Source organism: Musa acuminata, chromosome BXJ1-11 (genome assembly GCF_036884655.1).
Source record: "Musa acuminata AAA Group cultivar baxijiao chromosome BXJ1-11, Cavendish_Baxijiao_AAA, whole genome shotgun sequence".
Taxonomy (NCBI): Eukaryota; Viridiplantae; Streptophyta; class Magnoliopsida; order Zingiberales; family Musaceae; genus Musa; species Musa acuminata.
This window is the reverse complement of record NC_088337.1, coordinates 28,224,809-28,248,294: the sequence shown is the minus strand read 5'-3', so window position 1 is coordinate 28,248,294 and position 23,486 is coordinate 28,224,809. Positions and strand designations below refer to the sequence as shown.

The 23,486-nt window shown below is 37.6% G+C and overlaps 4 protein-coding genes across 4 annotated transcripts; all 4 read left to right on the top strand.

The window, feature by feature from the left end:
• The first annotated feature begins 1,510 nt into the window (after nucleotides 1–1,510).
• On the top strand, nucleotides 1,511–4,351 carry LOC103971823 (probable serine/threonine-protein kinase At1g01540). Its single transcript, XM_009385954.3, has 7 exons — nucleotides 1,511–2,198; nucleotides 2,434–2,538; nucleotides 2,733–2,855; nucleotides 2,938–3,108; nucleotides 3,211–3,340; nucleotides 3,417–3,626; nucleotides 4,054–4,351. Exons 1-7 carry the CDS (start codon nucleotides 1,531–1,533, stop codon nucleotides 4,195–4,197), a joined length of 1,551 nt encoding a protein of 516 aa, XP_009384229.2. The 5' UTR covers nucleotides 1,511–1,530; the 3' UTR covers nucleotides 4,198–4,351.
• Nucleotides 4,352–6,885: 2,534 nt separating this feature from the next.
• Nucleotides 6,886–9,787, top strand: LOC135597510 (RNA demethylase ALKBH9B-like). Its single transcript, XM_065090526.1, has 6 exons — nucleotides 6,886–7,212; nucleotides 7,321–7,692; nucleotides 8,400–8,485; nucleotides 8,568–8,878; nucleotides 9,076–9,147; nucleotides 9,242–9,787. Exons 1-6 carry the CDS (start codon nucleotides 7,170–7,172, stop codon nucleotides 9,573–9,575), a joined length of 1,218 nt encoding a protein of 405 aa, XP_064946598.1. The 5' UTR covers nucleotides 6,886–7,169; the 3' UTR covers nucleotides 9,576–9,787.
• A 546-nt stretch (nucleotides 9,788–10,333) lies between these two features.
• LOC135597509 (uncharacterized) lies at nucleotides 10,334–17,897 on the top strand. The gene is made up of 2 exons (XM_065090525.1): nucleotides 10,334–10,804; nucleotides 17,826–17,897. The coding sequence occupies exon 1, from the start codon at nucleotides 10,452–10,454 to the stop codon at nucleotides 10,788–10,790; it is 339 nt and encodes a 112-aa protein (XP_064946597.1). The 5' UTR covers nucleotides 10,334–10,451; the 3' UTR covers nucleotides 10,791–10,804; nucleotides 17,826–17,897.
• Nucleotides 17,887–23,160, top strand: LOC135597508 (serine/threonine-protein kinase SAPK7-like). The gene is made up of 9 exons (XM_065090524.1): nucleotides 17,887–18,188; nucleotides 18,305–18,379; nucleotides 18,453–18,554; nucleotides 18,648–18,701; nucleotides 18,786–18,878; nucleotides 18,950–19,042; nucleotides 22,198–22,302; nucleotides 22,463–22,561; nucleotides 22,641–23,160. The coding sequence occupies exons 1-9, from the start codon at nucleotides 18,069–18,071 to the stop codon at nucleotides 22,971–22,973; spliced, it is 1,074 nt and encodes a 357-aa protein (XP_064946596.1). The 5' UTR covers nucleotides 17,887–18,068; the 3' UTR covers nucleotides 22,974–23,160.
• Nucleotides 23,161–23,486: the final 326 nt, after the last annotated feature.

Below are 23,486 nucleotides of genomic sequence, written 5' to 3'. Positions count from 1 at the left end.
TTGACACATGATACATTAGGATATATCGATCAAAACTCGGGTGATATATATATATATATATATATATATACCGTTTATATTATACCAACTCGGATGGTATAATAAACATTGTTTACGAGTGCAGGATGAGATATTGTGTCTGGGACCAGAGACCGAAAGAAGAAGTGCGGTCTCCCATTGGTCAGCAGCGCCAGGCCCCCAACGCTTATGTTTGGCTCAGCTGCTGATTTGAAGGAATCGCATCAAAATTTGAAGTATCGTAGGCTTCAATACGATAATCTCACATCGAAAAGCTTAAATTCATATACAAGCTATAACTTACTTCCAAGTACATGATTACTTTCTTAAGCATTACCTATTTAATTTGGACTCGGTTGTGATAAATATAATATTAGAGTAACTTTTGTTTTGGGTTGTATGGATGATTTGAGATTTCTTTTTAGTATCTAGCGATACATCGATATAATTCGATACGTATCATATTAACCGTTGATCGGTAAATCGATACGAATGGGTAAGATAAATCATGATATCAATTACTCTCATTATAGTTTAGATCAGAACAGATGAATTGCAATGAATGAAACTACACTTTCAGAGTATATTAACTCGTGTATTCCTCTCCTTAAAGTAGTTCATGCCATTTTGATTGCATTAATTCCATACACAATTCATCCCGAGTCGATGGATGCAACACTATGTTGTTGAGACCTTGCATCAGTGGTCACTTTTCAGGAAGAAAAGTGGATGGTCCCACCTATCTAAACAAAGATGGACTTTGCAATAGTGGCCAGTGCACACCTACATAGTTGGTGGATCACATGAAAGGAAGCAAAGTCTCAACCCACGGCTCTTTCCTCCTACTAAGATAGTCTAATATCAAAGGAGGGGCTCATGGTGGTGGAATGTGTAGCTTAATTCATATTTAATATCTAAAATATAATGAACAAATTCTATTATCATCTATTGACTTAATAATGATCAGTAATTTAATATAAGATGTTTTGATCTCATTTAATTGAAGAGGAATGGGTTGTTCCGTTTTAAATAGCAAACTGATCCCTTTTTGTTTGGAAAACAAATGTTATATGGTATGTGTTAATGTTATTATATGAAAACTTAAAACTTTCATTATATTTTTCTTTTTTTCTTAATAAAATTCATTGAGAATTTTAGCCATTGTTTCTTATTCCCTTTAAATAAGGTTTATAAAATAATATTTATAGGTTTTCTTTTTTTTAATGTATTAATTGCAAGGACTCTATTTAATAAGTCCTAATTACTAGTGTATATATATATTAATATATATATACATATACATACATACATACATAAATAAATAAATAAATATATATATATATATATATATATATATATATATATATATATATATATATATATATATATATATATATATATATATATATATATATATATATATATATATATATATATATATATATATATATATATATATATATATATATATCCACACTCCCCCGCCACTGCTACTCTTAGCTTCCCAGGACCATGTCGGGCCTCAGCAGCCCGCCGCTCCTCAACGACGAGCTTTCCAAGCGCACCGCCGTCTTCGGCCTCCACATGTGGGTCGTCGTCGGCATCTGCGTCGGCGCCGCCTTCGTACTCCTCCTCTTCCTCATCTCCCTCTGGCTCGCATCCAGGCACGGTCCGCCCACCCCATCCCCCCGCCCCATTCCGACCGCCTCCATCCCGATCGTCTCCAAGGAAATCCAGGAGATCCGCGTCGACCCCTCTTTTCGCTCGTCGGCCGCCCGGCCACTCGGCGAGATCCTCCGGAAGCCGCTCCCGGAATCCGACCCCCCCTCGTCGGCGTCCATCGAGCGGCAGGCCCTGCTGACGCCGGCTTTGGAGGAGGAGAGCCCGATCGAGCAGCAAAAGATCCACATTGAAATCGGGAAGGGCCATAGGATCATGTACCCTGAGCGCAGTGGCGGCGGCGGCGGTGTGGAGGGCCGGTCGGTGGATCACGCCTTGATCCGGGCTCCGGAGGTGTCTCATCTGGGATGGGGGCATTGGTACACTCTCAGGGAGCTCGAGGTGGCCACCAACGTGTTCGCCGATGAGAATGTGATCGGCGAAGGTGGCTACGGCATTGTCTACCTTGGACTACTGCAGGACAACACTCAGGTCGCAGTGAAGAACTTGCTCAACAACAGGTATCTCTGATTGCCTGCCACTTCTTGTGTTCTCTTCACTCTCGTTAACAAACCAGTGTTAATGGTCGCCAAGTATCAAAAATGTCCAAGAAAAATTGCATCTTTAGTGTGCCAAGGCAAATGTCCTGCTTTGCATGTTGATCTAAATGAATGAGTCAATCTGGTTCTTGTTGCGTGCTGGAAATTGCTGTTGATTTAGGTGTGCTTTCCACTGACATTTCATCTTCGTCGATAGAGGCCAAGCTGAGAGGGAGTTCACGGTCGAAGTGGAGGCAATTGGCCGCGTGCGACACAAGAACTTAGTGAGGTTACTGGGTTACTGTGTGGAAGGCGCTCACAGGTATTGCATCCACCTTCTTGTTTCTTTCGGTTTTAGTTAGTTTGACAACATGGGAAGTCACTCATAGATTTGCAAGAAGATTGCATGTTCTTTAAGGGGATTGCTTAGAAATGAAGTGAGAAGATTGCATATTCTTTAAGGGGATTGCTTAGAAATGAAGTGACTCACAATCTTCTTGTTGCGTTGCTGCTTAGGATTCTTGTATATGAGTACGTTGACAATGGGAACTTGGATCAATGGCTTCATGGGGATGTGGGACTCTGTAGCCCTCTTACTTGGGAGATACGTATGAACATCATTCTTGGAACAGCAAAAGGGTATAGAAGAAATGCTGATTGTCACCTTTGCTTATTTGATCATATACTTGTTCAGTACTCACCGAGACCAATGCATGTGCAGGTTGATGTACTTGCATGAGGGGCTCGAACCAAAGGTAATTCACAGGGACATTAAATCAAGTAACATTTTGCTTGATAAGTACTGGAATCCAAAGGTCTCAGATTTTGGGCTCGCAAAGCTTTTGGGGTCAGAGAGGAACTATGTAACGACACGGGTGATGGGAACATTTGGGTTGCTTCTAAACTCATAATAGCTATGAATTTCATGCCTACATTGTGCCATATTGGTGGTGTGAAATTTGAGATTGATGACCCACCGTCTGTGTCTTTGTAGTTATGTAGCTCCTGAATATGCTAGCACTGGCATGTTGAATGAGAGGAGTGATGTTTATAGTTTTGGGGTTCTCATTATGGAGATAATCTCTGGTCGAAACCCAGTTGACTATAACAGGCCAACAGGAGAGGTTAGTGCTGGGGTCTTTATGCTGGAAGTCACCTAATACTTGATTATTTTCCACAGGCTGATTAGTAGCTTTTCAGGTTAACCTGATTGAATGGATCAAGACAATGGTCAGCAATCGTAATTCTGAAGGTGTTTTGGATCCTAAATTGCTTGAGAAACCTTCTTCAAGGGCATTGAAAAGGGCTCTTTTAGTGGCACTTCGATGCATAGATCCCGATTCACAAAAGAGGCCAAAGATGGGACACGTGATACATATGCTTGAAGTTAATGATTTTCCTTATCGAGATGTAAGTCGAGTTCATACTTTTACGATCCAGCAGCAATAATGTGATTTTCTTTTTGGTCTATAAGATTGATTTTTAACTTCTGGGAATACTTTTTCTTTGTGGTTATAGTAGTCTTAGATGTGTTTCTAACCTCTGAAATATCATGTGCCTAACCTGTGCCACAATCAATTGTGCATTCAGTTAAAATCATTCTCTTACTCATGGATGGTCACAATGACACCCAATTCAATTTTCATCATCTTTTATTACCTATTTTCCTCATGAATGATGCTAGCATGTGATCAAGATGTCATTTGTGTGATCCCAAACAAAATATGTCGTTTACTGAACATCAAATGATGAATAAATGACTAAAGATATTTATCGTGCTCACTTTATCATTTCACATGAGAATTGGAGTGTTTCTTTTATTACAAAAACATTTCAGGAACGACAAGCCAACCAAACCTACAGAAGCAGCCCTCTGGAGAAAGCAAAACTACTGGAGATCGTTGAATCAGGTGATAGCAGTGGCCACGAGTGCAATACCAACGTTAATAGGTCTTCAAGGTGGAGAAAGCAAGACGATTAGCTTGTTGTGGTGTGGGGTTATAAGAAATCTGTTTCTGCATCTTCATGGTTTCTCAATCTTAACCTGGCTTATATGCACACTGTTGAACATGTACTTATGTATTGACTTATAGTATACAAAATCGTCCACAGCTCTGGCTATTCTCCTTGCATCAGGTACTTGAATTTTTATGCTGAACAAAAGTGATTATCAATAATGAAATTTTCATGTTTTAATTTATCTTTCCTGGTTCGTTTTGCTTGTGAAAAGTCAGGTTAGTTTAGCTATCTCGGCACTCTTAATTCATCAGACTAACAAATGATTTCTGAGGTCTAGTTGTTTTGAAATGAATGCTAAATTATTTTCTTGTTGGGAATAAAATCTCCAGGTGAAACTTGCACCTTGTTACTCAGTTTATTAACTAGTACATAAAGGACTGTGTCACAATGCTACTCTTGCATGCATCTAGTCCATAGTATTCCTGCCTCATGCTTTGTCATTATCCAAATAAATGAAGGCTATAAGGTATGAAAAATTCCTACTGATTCAAGAGTATATTATTTCCTTTTAATTAGAACATATTTGAGGTCAAAAGGAAGAATTTCCCAAGGTTGCTACTAATACTTGACACAACATATAGGACATCATGATGTGCATCGAAGAAGACTGAGAACAACAAATTTGCAGTGAATTGGCAACATAGGAATGGTTTTTCATTGGAATGCAAATTCTACCAATTACCAATTTTTAAGAAGCATCATGTAAATATTTTAAATCTGCTTCCTTTCCTTCCTATTTGTCTACATGCTCAATACAAGTGAAGTTGTCGGTATGGTCATGGCCTCAAAATATGCTTCATCAAGAAGCTACATTTCTCAGGTGGAAAGAAGATGAAGAATATCCGACTCAGGAGAGATTGGAAGAGCTTAACTTAGAATTCAAGTGTTCAGAATGGTTAAACTACTGCATTCTCCTCTGATAACCTTTGTCAGCATTGCTTTCATGGAAAGTACATGAAACTATTATTTCCACTAATCATAAAAGGTCTCTGAATGCAATGGTTGACCGATAGGTAGGCTCAAACAAAATCCGAATACTAGAAATACTGTGGATCATCCTGTGGCATTGATCTCAACCAAGGTAGGGATCACATGGTTTTCTGAAAGTGGAGCACTTTGCCTGGTTGTGCCTTGAGACCACATTCAGCTGGAATGCTTTGCTATCCACTAGTGGATGAATGCTCTACTTTCTAGTTTTGATACAGTCCAGTTTTTGCATGGCTTTTATTTCATTCCATGGATGATGTGCTCCTTTATCAGGCCAGAGGCATTTCTTTTCAATTGATCAACCACCAGCAAAATTTTCTTTTTTGGTGAGAAAAAAGGTTCTGCATTGTATCATTTCGGAGATCCGAAAATTAGCTAAGAGTTACATCAGATAGATCTACTTGTAAGTGCAGCATCATCCCATACCTCTTAAATGATTATATCAAGTTTCTTAGTCAAGTTATTGAAGAATTTTTTACCTTGGAATCCACTACAGAAAATATGTCCTCAATGTCTTAACAATTATGTTTGCAGAAGTTCCTGTTTCAATCTTTTGTAAACCTTGCAAAGCAGACACTGAATGAAGGAAACCAAAAACCCAAACTTGCCAGAACTGTTTTGTGACCACTTGCTGGCAAAGGAATGCACACAAAAGGAGGTGATACCCTATTTTCTTTCTGCATTACTGCATACTTCTTCTTGGTGTTACCATGAAAACATTTCATTTATAAGCTACCAGAAATGCAAGTTTAGGCAAGGAATGACTTCAGTGGACCAGATTGCATGTTGATTAGATTTGAACACCTCCCATCATCAGCAAGTTATAACCAGATTTAGCAGTAAAAAATGTTGCTGGGGAGATCTGTGATAAATTCCTGTATCCTTTGCAGATTGATTCAATAATAAATTTCACAAGAGCCACCAAGTAATTTTTGAAGACTATATTTGCTGATGTAAATTGGTTTTGATGACAATACTTCAGTCCATTCTCCAGATTCATTCAAAATGATTAAACAAAAGGTCAAGCTATGATCTTGTCACTGAAATAATAAGCAAAATAGTAAAAAGATTGTTTGTCCAATTTTGCTTTGAAGTGCATTTGCATTTCAAGTTCCTCAAAAAAATGCTGCGGAATAAAGTAACTTCCAACAACTTCAACATTGCCAATAACTAAAGCAAGAGAACATTTTATATATATATATATATATATATATATATATATATATATATATATATATATATATATATTTTATGGTGGGCCCGGAGTAGCCGCCCACCAAATTAGGGAGACTTTGTTCTCGGATTCCCTGTATAACCAGAAACAGGAAAGATATTTCCCTTACGATCTGAGCTGGCATCAGAAAAGGCAGCTTCCTTGGCATCAACCACAAGCCGAAACTGGGAACCAGCAACTTGGTGCCAACCACAATCCCACCCGAGTCTTCATTGGAGGGATATCTGGACCCGCGGTGGGGTACCCAGCTTCCACGAATCAGCGACACGTTAGTGGGAATTCGCAAGCCGCAAAGAAAAGGGGTATAAAAGCGTGCGTCGTTCGGGAAACAATGGGCGTCACGCGAATCCAAACCAAAACGGTGTGCATTTAAGGTAAATACCGTTTTGCCTATTCCGAGTCCGTTTCGGACTCGTCAATCCCTACCCGATTCGAACACTGGATCTACCTGGGAGTTCGGTCGATTCGGAGTTGAAGGACTCCGTTTCGGCTTCATATATCCTTGCCCGATTCGGACTCGGGATCTGCTTCCGAGTTGGATCGATTCCTCCCTTCTATAAATCGTGGGCCGGCGACCACCGTCTCCCCCATCCCCACGAGTCGGTCAAGAACGGACCTTCCTTAGATTCCATCAGTTAGCAGGATCGACGCCTCTCTCTCTCTCTCTCTCTCTCTCTCTCTCTCTCTCTCTCTCTGCTCTTCTATCTCGATCGATGTCGGGCGGAAATTCCAGCGTCTCTGGCGATCATCTTTCTGGTGATTGTTTGCCCCTTCCCTCTCCCTTTTCTTTCCTTTCCTTTTCCGTTGTTGTTATTAGGGTTAGATTTTGATTCACGATTCAATGTTTTTTTTTGTTCTCTTCAGGGACGTTTAATAGGCTCGGCGTGGGAAGGTCGCCGGCGTGGCGGGGGCAGCAGGCTCGCCGGCAGATCCGGTCCGTCCCGGAGGGTGGTTGCGGGACTGCTGATAAGTCGCCCGGGGAGGTCGGATGCGAAGAGAAAGGGAAGTCGTCGAAGCAAGGGGCGACTCTGCCTAGGGAACAGCGGGAGTCGATTAGGTTATCCTTGGTGAAGAGGAAGAAAGACTTCAAGCACATGGAGAAGGTGAATGGCAGGTGGATCAATGTGCTGGAGGGGCTTGAGCTTCATACCGGAGTGTTCAGTGCGGTTGAGCAGCGACGGATCGTCGATTGCATCTATGATTTCCAGGAGAAAGGAAGGAAGGGGATGCTTAGAGGTACAAATAATTTCTATTGTTATTCCTTTAAATTTTGATTTTTTTTCTTCTTTTTACTGTGGATTTAATTTGCAAAGTATCTGATTGCATGATAGCATGTTGGTGCAGATTTGAAAGTATTAACATTCATAGAAGAAGTTTGCATCAAAGTTTTACCGACCACTTGATGATGGAAACCAAAATTTGGTCAAATATTATTTAAAGAACATTGGTGTCTTCTATTAATATTGTAATAGGCACTATCGACGGTTAATCATTTGATTACAGGATAGGTTTTATGTTTTTCGATATCAAGTACATGAGTTACTGTGTACTAATTCTGTCAATTTTGATACAACTTAGTTAATTGCAGGATGGAACAGAGTGTATTACAACTTAGTTATTTACTGTCAATTTTGATACTGTACATCAAAATTTTGTAAAGCATGCAACTTTAAGTACAAATACATTATGATGGAACAGAGTGTCTTAGATGATGTTTTGTATTGCATGATTAGTTAATTACAGGATAAGTTTTACGCTCTTCTGATATGAGTACATGAGTTACTGTGTACTAATTCTGTCAATTTTAATACTATACCTTCAAGGTTTTCTATTGCATAATGTTTTGTATTGTATGATTATCTACTTTGTTCTTGTTTCAGCGAATTGTATTGTAGGGTAACTTGTGCATGCTTATCATATTGTTACAAATATTTTTTGTTCAGAACGAACCTATTCGGAGCCGAGGAAATGGATGCGTGGGAAAGGTCGTGTGACGATTCAGTTTGGCTGCTGCTATAACTATGCAGTGGTAAATACATATCGCTCATTATAACTTATGGTTAAACTTTTTTTCTTTTCTTGTAATGATAATCATTAATTTTAATTTGTAGGACAAGCATGGGAACCCTCCAGGTATAATACGAGATGAGGAAGTTGATCCCATTCCTCCTCTACTGAAATTGATGATCAAAAGAATGGTGGCGTGGCATGTTCTTCCGCCTACATGCATACCCAACAGTTGCATCGTCAACATATATGACGAGGATGACTGCATCCCTCCTCACATTGATCACCATGATTTTGTCAGACCATTTTGCACAGTTTCTTTCCTATCAGAATGTGGAATATTATTTGGAACAGAGCTCAAGGTACTTGGACCAGGAGAATTCTCTGGTTCGTCTGCGATTCCTCTTCCTGTTGGGTATGTATACCAAAATGATATTAATTTCTCAAATTGTTCTTTATGTATACCACTGCAAATTGTTCTTTATGGAATCTAGCATATTCTACTAAAAAAAATTTTAAAAAAAAATTGAGTTATGTTAATCTCTTGTTGGTTTTATTATTATTTTATTATCAAATTTCATCAACATAAGTAACAAGTGGGCATCTTTGCAGGTCTGTGTTAATTTTAAATGGAAATGCTGCTGATGTTGCGAAACATTGTGTACCAGCTGTTCCCTCTAAAAGGTAAAGTTAGATTATCAAATGTCCTAATAACTTGAACTGACTAAATGCTATATTTTTTAAGGTCTTGACCCCTTGTAATAATATTGTCTTGCAGGATTTCTATTACATTCAGGAAAATGGATGATAGTAAGCTCCCATATAAGTTCTCCACAGACCCAGATTTGCAGAATCTTCAACCGCTTTGGTACCCACCTAAAGCGGTTCCAGTGGAGCAGAACCAAGGTCAAAGTTCATCGATTCCAGCAGCACATAATTTAGAAATCCATAAACATCAGACTAATCAAAACCCAGATGTCCATCGTATGCATTCAAATCCAATCAAGTCGACAATAGATAGCCCCTTCAAGATACATCGGGATGATTTCCCCCCACTTGGTTCTGGCTCATCTGCCCGTCCAAACCGGACAACCCGATCTTTTCGGCAGTGATTTAGTTTGAGTTGCACCTACGGAGTCATCTAAGTTTTTGTCCTTCTTTGTGATTATATCATTTTAATTTGCATAAACTGGGTTTTGTAAGTCATAGTATAAATCATACTGTAGTTGGAAGAACCCAGTAATTTTGTGGTGTTATCTGTACACTGTTTATACTGGTATCTGAACTGATAATTCCAAAATCTGTGTTGAGTTCTTTCTTTTTCTGATCTTGTATCTGTTGATTGTGAGGTGTAGCATGCATGGTGTTCAGTCCTGTTACAAACTTCTAGCCATGACATTTGTTAATGAAAATTTGGTAGTCCCCAAAAAAAGTAATATTGCAAGAAATTATATGGCAAAATATGTTACATATCAATATATGAGCAGGTTGAAGCACTCAATGAACTGATATGGTGAAAGGCTTACAACCATTTCATTATAGTGAAAGTATATGCACAATGAGTATGAAAAATAGAGGTTATTGCTATCAATAAATTGAATTATCTATGAAATAATATTATTATCTAAATTAAAAATATTAAATCTTCCAATATCTCTATTGCATGATTAACACTTTAAAATTAAATATATTATATATTACAAATATATATGGTTTCTACTGAGATTATATATTATAGAATTTATATATATATATAGACAATTTCTGTCAGATTTATTTTTTTAAAAAAATAAATACATAAGGTGAAAATTTGTGTCTAATTGATGTGCCAAAAGGGTACCAATTAACAACAATAAGAAAACAAAGAGAACTCCAGAATACACTGCAGACTTCTTCCCCTCTCTCTCTCTCTCTCTCTCTCTCTCTTTATACATTCGAGAATCCATCCATCCATCGATCGAGTCGTCTGTAGAAGAATCGAAGGGAGGATGTTCTTCTTCTTCGTCGGGGGAGTCGAGCAGCAGGTGGGGCAGGCGCTGAAGGAAGGAGCGGGGCGGTGCCTCCGCTGCGGATCCACGGCCGACCTCGTCGAGTACGAGAAGGTCCTCAAGTTATTCTTCGTCCCCGTCTGGCGCTGGCCCGGTAAGGACCCCGCCTTCTACTGCCGCGACTGCTCCTTCCTCTCCCCCCACTCGCTTCCTCTCCACGACGATGACCGCGCCGCGACCGGCAGAAGCGGATTGTTCGAGGCCCTCCGTTGCGACTCCTGCAGCCACGTCGTCGATCCGCAGTTCCGCTTCTGCCCGTTCTGTGGCTCCGCGCTGTGAAATCAATCAAAAAGGTTGGATTTTTGGCCTTCCTGGCGGTGTTGGTTTGTCAGGGTTTAGGGTTCTTTGCTTTTCTTCTACATTTCCTACTTGTTCTCATCGGTGTGTAAATTGAAGTTCCTTACTTGACGAATAAACATCGTTGCTGCAAACAGATGCCATCTATGTTGAGGGGAAGAACAAAATCTTAATAAGATAGCAATTTGAGCATAAAAGCAGTCGAATTGAAAAGACTATTCAATTTTAACTCAAAACTTGTTGTCAACTCTTCGGCAGAAAAGATGTGCAAGCATTAGAGTGATGAATTACTAGGATCTTTAATCATTTAAAAGTTGCAACATTTGATATTTGATTCTTAGTGTTTCATATTGTTGCTGTTTCTATCAAAGCACACACACAAAAAATTGGATCATATTTACAGGGAACATGACAAATTTTCTGTTTTGATTCAAATATTCATATTCATTCTGATAAAAGGAAATTCTACAATTATTCTACGTTGAAGTGTGCTTATTTTTATTATACATGAGCAGACTTAGTTTAACTCAATTTTACCTTCTTTTGTGAAGAAAATATATTATGGGATATGATTGGTATTGATTTCTTCTTCTATACAGCTGTAGATATATGAACTGCTCAATTTTAACTGAAAAAGAAGAGGAGAGAAAATGATCTCGTACTCTTGGTCATGGTCGTTAAATCATTAGTCATAACATATCCTTGTTCATTCTGTAGCTAAGCATTCTTTGTGCACGCGCATGTCCATATACATGATACATGAATTCATTAGCAACTCCATATACATGGAACGAACAAGTGTATTAGATGTTGTTACATGTGTAGCCTACAAACATTTGTGGTTCATGTGCTCCTGTGTATTAGCATGTACATGTTTCATCCAAATCTTCCTATGTTTCTTTGAAGCTAGGTTTTCAGGATGTAGTATTCTTATCGTTGAGCTTTGTATAGGGTAGTTTTCCTAGTCAAAATGTATGAGATATCCCTAGTTAAAAATTATAAAAGATAAGATGTGTGACGTAAATGTATCAAACTACCCATGGTCCTTGTGAAGTAACCAAGGTTCGCAATACCGTACTGTACCGGTGTTTCGACCTGGGCTCGTTACAGTATGGTACGGGTGTACTGAGCGGTACGCCCAGGTGTATCGAGTGGTACACCTGATTTCAGTTCATTAAACCCTCCGAAAATCGTTGTTTTGTAGAGTTTAGGAGAGAAAAAAAAAAGTTTGAGAGAGAGTTTAAGAGAGTATAATGAAATAGGGGAGAAGAATGACTTAAATAGAATGAGAAAGGGCTCCAACGGTTAAATTGACCGTTGGAGCACTGTAGCATTGCTACAGTGCGGTAACGGTCGAAATCGACGAAATCGATCGTTACCCCGTATTGTTCGATACGGGATTTTTTTGAACGTACCGCCCGGTAGCGGGCGGTCCACGTACCGATAGCCTGTCGGACCAGTATATACCGCCCGTACCGGGCAGTATAATTCGGTATTGCAAACCTTGGAAATAACAAATAGATAGAATGCAAATTCTGTGTAAATTTTATGTAGGGTATTCTGCATAGAAAATAGACAAATGGTTCTTCAAAACCAGTCAAGCCATTTCGGATTATCATCTCAACCATCCACCTAAGTTGAATATTTAAAATATAAATATCAAAAAGTTGATTTGATTAGATCTAACGAGTGGATGAGATGACATAAGAGGATGAAATGGACAAGTTTCTATGGAGCTTGTTGACCATGTAATTGGGCTGGACCAGGCAAGACTTGGACCATAACTGGGCCTTCAACCTGAGCTTAGTAGAATTTAGGCCCAAAGTTGGGCCCATCAAAGATCATGTAAAATATGGTTCTGGGATATCGATGTTAATGATCCAAAATAGCAACAAGCCATAATATCCCAACTAGCAGTGCAATTATCGTTTTTGTATTGGCCAATCAAACATAATTGCCGACAATTTTAGAAATTTGTCTGGTCTTATTTGGATCCTATGTCGATATTGATGTCTTTGAATACAAATATGCTATGCTACAACTACTAGTGCTACCGAATAAAGCAGTTTGCTGGAGAAGAAATATCGATCACATTGTGTCACAGATGATACCAAGTGACTAAATGATAAATGTAGGACCATGTCACACTGTTTTATTTTAGCAGACTGCAGTACCTTAAAAACATGGTGGTGACATACACTGCTTTCAGTAGCTTTTTTGTACATGGCATCAGCTATTTTGCAGTTATCAGCCATGTAGAGGTCCAGCTTCCTCAGTCCTCTCCATGCCAACTAGAAAGCAAACACACATTACTCCATCCAAAAGTTGTTCTACTTGGACCTTACCTGCCGTTATCCAAATAGAACTTGGAAACAATAAAGCATTGGAGGAGTGTTGCAGTGGAGTCAAGCTTTGAAGGGAATAGCTTTCAATAAAGATTAGCCAGTATGCTAATAGATTTTAGCTGTGGGTTACACTTTGATAGGCCACAAATCATGCTGGAATTGCTCTTTTTTTCTTTAGCCTACTTTGCTTTTCATTCAACTGACTTTTATTGTAGATACCAGAATTCTATCCATCAAACTCGAGGAGTTGTTGAACTGTTCTTGTGACCAACTTTGCTTGGTTGAATGAATGTCTGTCTGATCTTTAAGAACTAATTAGGAACTAAACAAATGTTCCTGAATCTAATGATTTGTCCTGCATAGTTCTTATGTTATTTTTTTGTGTGTGAGTTGTCCTGCATAGTTGAGACTAATATATGAACTAGTTATGAAGTAGTTAAAAGCAAGCCATGTGGATGTTCCTCAGTGGCATATTTGTTACCAAATGCCTTTTCTTTGATGTGGTTGAATTGTCCTCTTTGATTTCTTCCACCATCATTAAAAAAGATATATGTGACATAGTTGTGGATATTTAATTGGGTATATTATAAAATGAGTGTGGTATTTACTACCCTTTTTGCTCTTATTTGTCTTTGTGTGTACCATCCAACCCACTAATTATGAATTATCATCAAATAGATGTTTGGTAGCGTATATAAAGAAGTAGTCATGGGAGGCATTATTCTTTTCATTATTTGAATTTTATGTATCCCCTTTCATTAAATACTTTAAGCACAGACATATCCTTCTGATTTCATGCATTAAATATTATCTCATCTTATGGTAATATCCATTCTCATGCAGCTCATTGTCACATTGCAAACATTTGTCATAATTTATTCTTAAACCCTTGAGCTTCCTCATCATTTCATGTACCAAAAGAATGAGGCTTTTGTAGTGGTTGGGGCTGTTGGTGCCCATGATGCTATTGTAGCCATGTGAAGCAGGACCCACCATCAATAGTGGTGCTTTGGTGGGGGCTAATTGTCTCAACTCATGTTAACATACTCTCCACTATGTATGTATGTATGTATGAGTGTATGTATGTGTATATATGTATATATGTATATATATATGTGAGTGTGTGTATGTGTATGTGTATGTGTATATATGTATATATATGTCTATATATATATATATATATATATATATATATATATATATATGTATTTATGTATATATATATATGTATTTATGTATATATATATATGTATTTATGTATATATATGTATGTATGTATGTATATTTGGTAATCTCGACCAAGTCTTTTTACTTCAATACATAGTTTCTTTTGGTTTTTTTTTTCTTTTTTGTTGGATATAAGTCATTTCTCATCCATCTCTTCTTGCCTTACACGACTCTTGTTTTTCTCTTGCGGTCAAGCTTAGGTGGATGAGTATGGGCAATTCTTGTTCTTTTCCCGGACTTTCCACGGTTGGATAAAGATGACCCAATACCTTCTTAATATAATATCATATATATATATATGGATAATATAATATAATCTAAGTGGTTTTTAACTTTAGATTATGATAAATAGGGCTAATCAACTGTAATTAAATTTTAAATATTTTAATTTTTATATTATAAAAATTATATTTGGATCTCTATATTTACGAAAGTAAAAAGATTCATAAAGTTACAAGGATAATTTTATAGGGTTAAAAATTAAGAAAAAAAGTTTTATAGTAGCAATAGATTTAAATATTTAATTTTGAAAAGGATATGTAATTAATTATAAAAGTAATATGTAATTAGTCTTAATAAATATGATCTTAAAATAATAATCATAGACTAACTTAAGTGATAAATTATCTTGAGAAAAATTATCACTTATTTTTTTATAAAAGAATATATAATCATGTTTAATGTGTATCTTTGGATACACAGACTCTTTATCTTATAGAAGAGAAATCAGCCCAAAAATAAAAAGGATGAATAGCATAGCTATCTAATCATGTCTAAACATCAAGATTCCTTTAGTGGGCTTATTGTTTATTTGGAGACTCTATGAAAGCATATGATTGTTATATAAAATATGAAAAAATTTCAAAAGCATGATGTAAGAGCATAAATTGTGGATTGGTAGGGGTGACAACAAAGTAATCATAAGCATGATGGATGTCTATTATTTTATTCAGATCTATCATAAAATTTTTAAAAAAATTTAATTATGATAAAAATAATAGAAGATATGAACAATTATTGAAGAAGCTTTATTTATTGAAGAAGTAAAGAAGTTTTATTGAAGAAATAAAAATACGTATTAATATGTTTCCTCTCCTATTTATATAGATTAGGAGAAAGGAATCCTCAACAGAACAGAGAGATTTTTGAAAAAATCTTATCTTCTATCAAATTATATTCGATTATAATATCTAAATATAATTAAACCCTTAAACATACTAAACACCTATTTGGATGTCTAGATTGACACCCCACACGTGTGATTTGATATGGTTGGATAATAAGGAGAAATAGTTGCATGGATGGAACAAAGAAAATAAAAATAATTGAGTACAAATTTTCATCAATTACGAAGGATCAACCGTGGCAACTTGTCCGGTTGCCCAAATGATGTGTACATCATGTACGTGTATGTGTGTGTGTGTAACTCGACGACACACCCGCCTCGAATCTTTAGAACGGCCTCACATGCTTGTACTACTCGTGCCCGCAAGTACTGACATGGCATGTGATTTTACGACTTTTATTGTGTCCCTTCAATTAAGAATCCAAAAAAGATACATTCTATGTGTGTGTGTGTGTGTGAGAGAGAGAGAGAGAGAGAGAGAGAGAGTAGCAATTATTTTGACTTGGATTCTCGGGAATTTTTATCTTTGTGACATGGAATATATTCCTCCAACGTACAAGTATTGCATTAGATATATATCGGACCAAGATGGATTTCATATGCAGTACATCCATCGCATTTAGGTGAGCCTGTGAGGAGATTACGATCATGCTTAGTGGGTATCACATGATCCTTATATTTGTCGTTGATGGAAAAATAAAAAATGTTTTTCTGGACTACCTTTTGACTTCTAAAAATATTCTTATAAATTTTTGGGGATAATTTGTAAATGACCCAGGATGTCTCTTGGACTCTTATCCATGCGAGCAAGTGAGTTTCCGATCGTTTGAGCATTTTCTCCCACAAGCTTTACGTGATGCGAACGATAACTAACTGATTATATATTTCCTATCAAACCCATATTTGAGTGATTCTGACCTATAACATGCACAACTCACATAAATATGTTACACGCATCACATGGAATATAGATGTATTCAAATTAATTAGATTGGTTAAAAAAAAAAAAAAAATCAAACCATAGTAATCAAGATTATAAAATTTTCATTCGTACTTTTTTCTACATTATTCGAAACATTAAGTTCGGATGGATCGCATCAGAAATCACACTTGACTTTGATCTTCTTATAAGTCAACTCTACATCAGGCACATTCTCTAAAGACTCCATAAATGGGTCGTTGAAATAACTTAATGTTCATAAATAATTTAAATTTAAGTTTATATTTGACTTGTATTCAAAGTTATATTACATAACATTTTCGACGTATGTATGTATGCATGTATTATATCCGATGCTAAAATTTGATATAATACATTTAAGAGCGTAATATTATGAAGTCGAGTCATGTAAAATATTTCTTGAGCTTTTAATTACGAGCGTAATATGTAATTTTTTTGCATTAAAAGAACACCTTTAGTTATATTTCTTATTTTCTCGTTTTGCTTTGCTGAATTTTCTATATGTATAACTCTATCCTGCACATATATAAATCATGGCCATTACTCATGAGTATGTATGTATGAACCCATCCATGCACTTATTTGAAATGGACCAAAAAGTCGAGATCGGCCTTGAAATTTCAATCATGACGACCGGGAAAATTAGACCAAGCAATAAATAAGAGATGAGGCTGAGTTGGACCTCCTTATGACAATTGCTTTCAAGATGTTGACATTTAATTTCTTTTCCTCCATTTATAATGATTAAATTTGAAGACATCCAAATGGTTTTCTTGAAGAGATAAATATACAATTAATTACTTTTCAAAGATATTTAACTGATAATTGTATATTTATCTCTTCAAGAAAACCATTTTTTGAAAGAAAAAAAAAGATAATGGTTTTCTTGAAGAGATAAATATACAATTAATTAATTAATTAATCAATTTTCAGGTATATACCATTATTTGTAGCACCTAAATAAGCTACTCTCTTTCTCACTATTATTCATCTTTATTATTACCAAGAATATCAATTAAATATTTCCAATATGCATCCCATTCAATACCAATTCGACACATTAGCACCACATGTCAATTTGTTTTGGATAAGGAATAATGCTTTAGATTTTGCGTTATTTGAATACGAATTCGGACCTAACTACGATATATATTTTATTATTCGAACTCTAATTAAATTACACGATAGTCTAATTTATCTTTGACTAGATGTCATGATTAATATCCACATTCATTAAAGTACATATGAATTTTATCTTATTATATTTCTATATAGAACATTGATATGGTAGTGTGATGTATATTTTACCCACTCCGATAAAAACTTGAATCCGATACTAAAAGATCCGATCCGTTTAGTATCTACGCCGTATCTTTTATTCCGGCGTCCATTTCACCCTCCCCTTTATCGAGAAAACGGCCTTCCACCCGAGTTGACAGGAGGAAGAGAGAGAAAGAGAGAGAGAGAGAGAGAGAGAAGGAAGGTACCAGCGCGGCTGCTGCTGCTGCTGTCGGAACGACGAAACAAGCTTTGCGCGCTTGCTTCGATATCGAGACGCCCGAAGAGGAGGGGATCGGTGGAGTAGAGGGGGGGAAGGGAGGATGGAGAGGTACGAGGTGGTGCGGGACATCGGCTCGGGGAACTTCGGGGTGGCGAAGCTGATGCGGCACAAGGAGACCAAGGAGCTCGTCGCCATGAAGTATATCGAGCGAGGCCCTCGGGTGAGCCAGCTCCATCGCATCCGATCTCTTCTCCCCTCTTCACTTCCCTTCTTTTCGATTCACTAGATTGATCGTGATGTACATCTTTTGGGGTGGGGTGGGGCGGGGTGGAGCAGATCGATGAGAACGTGGCGAGGGAGATCGTCAACCACCGGTCGCTTCTCCATCCCAACATCATCCGCTTCAAGGAGGTCGGTAGATCGGTCCCTCTTTCTCTTCCTTCTCCTCGCTGTGTTGTTCTGATCCGCTTCGGGAATCTTTTAGGTCGTGCTGACGCCGACGCATCTGGCGATCGTGATGGAGTACGCCGCAGGCGGGGAGCTCTTCGAGCGGATCTGCGACGCCGGACGATTCAGCGAGGACGAGGTTCCCCACTTCCTCCACTTCTCCCATCTCCCCTCGCAGATTCCGCGAGAAATCAGTTAAATCGGGGCGATTGCATCGATTTCTTTCTTGCAGGCCAGGTATTTCTTCCAGCAACTCATCTCCGGCGTCAGCTACTGCCACTTCCGGGTACTAATCGCCATCATATTCACCATTTTCTTCCCTCGAAGATAAAGATTCATATCAGGGCTAATTCGACGCGAACTGCCTCAGCAAATATGCCATCGGGATCTGAAACTGGAGAACACCTTGCTCGACGGGAGCCCGGCGCCGCGCCTCAAGATCTGCGATTTCGGCTACTCCAAGGTACCCCTCTCTTTCTCTTCGATTCTTAACAAGCTCAAAGCCACTAAAATCTCCTCTACTCTCAACCATAGTCGTCGCTGCTGCACTCGAGGCCGAAATCCACGGTGGGGACGCCCGCCTACATCGCCCCGGAGGTCCTCTCCCGCCGTGAGTACGACGGAAAGGTGACTCGCCCCTCCTCCCTCGTTTACTTGTTTACCCGCTCATTATAATTATCTTTCTAATAATTCCATATCTATTTTAATTGGAAATATTATGTACTGTTATATATAATTACTTGTATATATATATCTATAAAACTGAAGTGGAGAAGAAGAGGAGTGCGTCTTGTGACCGGGAGATAGCGGACCTGCGTCGTGGTAGGCATGGGTCCGCCTCGAGATTCGTGTCGAGGGCCCTCGCCCACGCGCGGCGCGTCCTTAGTGCTGTGCTGTGTGTCTCGATCTCCGTCAATTGGTGGCATTTATTTAATTTGAAGCGATGGGGATGTCGCCAAACCAGTCTAAGCGGGATAGGCCCCACTCACATTGGACGGTTCTCGATGGAAGCCTCCAAGTGGCGTAGACCTTAGTCACCAACTCAAAATGATTTTTGACTTAGCATCTTTGATCAATTATTTTCTCATTGGCAAATCGCAATAATATATATGCATGTTTATGATTATTCTTTTGACGGTAGTGATTTTTAGTTACTCTTCCAAAGCCCACAAGAGTCCAAATCTTAATTGTAGATAATTTATAAATATTGTTGATTGTTAGCTTAATGATAATAAAATATCGATTAACATATGTAATCATCATATGGATTGACCCTTTTATAAGCTCTAAGCCACTAACTTTTTTGTCAACATTTATTATAATTTAGAGAAATATATTTTTCTTTTCGGCTCAGATTGTATGTGAAAATAGAAAGAAATAAAAGAAAAAAAATGCAAGGATAAAAGAAATAGAAAAAATAATTTGTAGACGTATAAGGGTTACATTATGTATTTAAAATTTTATAATTTAGAGATTAATAACCGTAATAGGCAGTGATTAATTGGAGTTTATTGGTAAATGTTGACAGGTTAATCTAAATATTGTGAAGGAGATATGGGCTATATAAGAATTTGTAGGGGTAAATATATGCATCTCTGTGTTGTCTTGTCATCAATATATTCTGTAGTCATGCCTTAAACGTAGTTGTCACTCTCATTGGTGCCAGTGCCATCAATTTGATCATAGCTTTACCAAGCAGTACATGGAATTAATCTCAACAATAGGAACCACCTGAGAACAAAAAACTGAAGAGAAACCAATGGTGCTGAATTGCTTCGAGTGGATTATCCATCAGGCCTCTCCACTATAGGAACTACTAATATGGGATCACATACGACTCAGAATAGAGGAAAAGGAAAATTTTAATTGGGACAATGAGATTGAGAAAAAAAGGTGATTCCTTCTGTTTTTACTTTAGGAAACAGGGCATTTATTTAGTCACTATCGAATCATTGATGGAAAGTACCATAAGAGCTAGTACTCCATTGAAGTGCTAGTCACCGGACTTATAATTGGCATTCTTCATTCTCGAGCTGCCCAATTGGGTGCCCAATTGGAACACCCTTTTCTATGCCAGTGTGGTAAAGCTTGAATTTTATAGAGCTAGGGCTTGGCCAGACCATTGGGAACCCTAAATGAGTTGTGTCCAAGTCCAAGATGTGATAGATGGCTAATTGTTGTCGTGGCCATCAATGATCCATTCTAGAATTTCTGCTAGTGCCAAAAAAAAAAAGAGAGAGAAGCAACTAAGGGGTAAAGGTCAGTACATGCTTGTCTGCTATTAATTTCTGATCTGTTAGATAATTCATGAATTATTAATTTTATTTTTTAGAAGGTGCTATTTTTAGTACTAATTGATGTTTTTCTCCTGATTAATTGCCTAGAAGACAATCAACATAGAAACTCTAACTTCATGTGCTTCATGTTGCATCTCCTTGGTTAATTTGTTAGCCAAGAGTTTGATATCCCGACTAGTTTTGCAGAAAGTAAATGATGGATTATGTTGATAAACCGTTTGACGGATCACTAGTAATAAACTGGGCTTGAGATTGGGTCAATTGGCGGTCTATTGATGACTGGCTAGACCATGTACGACTTAACAATGTGAGAATTGGATGCAACTGTAAATCATATTAAATGCACATTCAATTCTTCTTGGAATCATATACGTGAGGAGATTGGTACTTAAAACTGTTGACCAAATTGAATGCACATTACATTCAATGTTTCTTGAAGTCAGATATGGATAAGAAACTCTAGAATAGTAAAACTTTCTGACGGAGTGTCTGATCATTCTAAATAGCTTGAAATTTATAGGCTTGACATCTATGCAATTGTTGGTCGCTAAATGCTTGTTCATTTGTGGTCCACTTGACTCTATGGAACAAGTCAGGGAACGATGTTTGATGTTCTGGGCCCAAGTCTACTTTGTTCACCGGGGATACCATCGGATAGACTAAGCAATTGCCAATTTACAACTAGACTCGGTGAGGACAATAAATCTTATTGGAGTGTAGACAACAAAGAGACTAATCAATAAATCCTTGGATACCAATTGCCAATTTATAATTAGGCTCTTTATCTGGTGCGGACAATAAATATCATTGTGTGATAAGTTTTCTGGGTTTGATACATCTAAGTTTGCATATCGTATTGAAAGCTAAGGTATCACACACTTGATTCAGTTCATTATTCTTTTTATCTTCTAGTGACTGCAGCAATTTTCCATTTGTTTTTTATTTGAGCATCAAATTACATGTAAACGCCATTTTGTTCTCGAAAATCTAGCGTAGCAAGAAGCATTGTAGTTAGCCTCGTATCCTAGTGAGGACATTAGAGCTTCAAAGAGTGTGATTACTTTTTTGGTTTTGTTACATCTAAGATGGGCTATTGAATAAAGTATTAAAAGCTAAGGTATCATATACTTGGGTCAGTTTATTTTTCTTTATATCCTCGTGACCGTAACAATCTGTGTGTTATTTTTGACTTGCAAATTACTTGTAAACATAATTTTGTTCTAGAAAATGTGGTGTGGCAAGCACTATAATTAGACTCTTATCCTGGTGAAGATGTCAGAGTTCCATAGAGTTTGCTTAGTTTTCTCGGTTTGATGTTTCTAAATTTGCCTATTATGTAAAGTGTTGAAAGCTGAGGTTTCACATAATCGGGGCTGTTCACTATTCTTTCTATCCTCTGTTGACAATAGCAGTTTGCATGTTATTTTCAGCTTATTTGTCAAATTACTTGTAAATCTAATTGTTTGTTAGAAAAATGTGGTGTAGCAAGCAGATGTATGGTCATGTGGAGTAACTCTGTATGTCATGCTAGTGGGAGCCTATCCATTCGAGGACCAAAAGGATCCTAAAAACTTCAGGAAGACCATTGGGGTAAAGTTACAAACTCATCTTTTATACTGTATTTTATTCTTTGGACATAGTTCTATCAAATTTCAATAAGAATACACACAGGAATTTTTTTTGATTTATCCTATCATAACATACCAAGTTAATTATCTTCTGTTTGCTTGGCTCCAAATCCGGATTGCAGAGAATAATGTCCGTTCAGTATAAGATACCAGACTATGTTCACATATCTCAGGATTGCAAGCAGCTCATCTCCTGGATCTTTGTTGCCAATCCAATGAAGGTAATTCATAGTATCTTCGTCTTCTATTCTCTATTTGTTTATGTTCTGAAGAGTATCAATTGAGTTATGTGTAATGCAGAGGATTACAATAAGAGAAATCAAAAGCCATCCTTGGTTCTTGAAGAACTTGCCCAGGGAGCTTACAGAGGCAGCGCAAGCAGTGTTCTACAGGAAGGATAACAATACTCCTACCTACTCCACACAGAAGGTCGATGAGATCATGAAAATACTAACAGAAGCCAGGACACCTCGAAAGCCATCGCAGCCTGTCCCAGGCACTGTGGGCATCGAAGACGAGTTCGAGGAAGAAGAAGGCAAGGAAGAGAACCAGGAGGAAGAACAAGAGGAAGATGACGATGACGACGAGTATGATAAGACGGTGAAGGCCGTCCATGCTAGTGGAGAATTCTAAGGTCAATTGATATGCAACAACTATGGATGTTACATAAACTAGAACAATGTAAACCATTTTGCCTACTATTCTACTGCTTGTATGGATGATGGATTTGAGCATTTTATCTGTGTTCTAGCAGTAAGTTGTAAAGTTATTAAAGAATCTTGTAAAGTTGTCTGAGACATGAAGCCCAAGGTTTTCTGTAGCATTCTTATTATATTTTGCTAGAGATCACCCAACTATTTACTAGGGGTAGGAAACGAGATGCCCATCAGCATTTCTTTGGCCTCTTTCATGGAAAGAAAGAGGCCTTGGTATATCAAAACTCTTGAGTAGAGCTGCATAAATAATTTGAGTTTGATAAATTTGTAGGGATATGATCATGTATGTGAGAAAAACCTCTCTAACGCATAAGTTAGTAAATTAATTACTTAAAATGAAAATAATGTTCTGTTTTGCAAGGACAAGATGTCAGGCTGTTTTCGTAACACACTACTGTGGATTATTAAATGAGCATTTCTTTAACTAAAT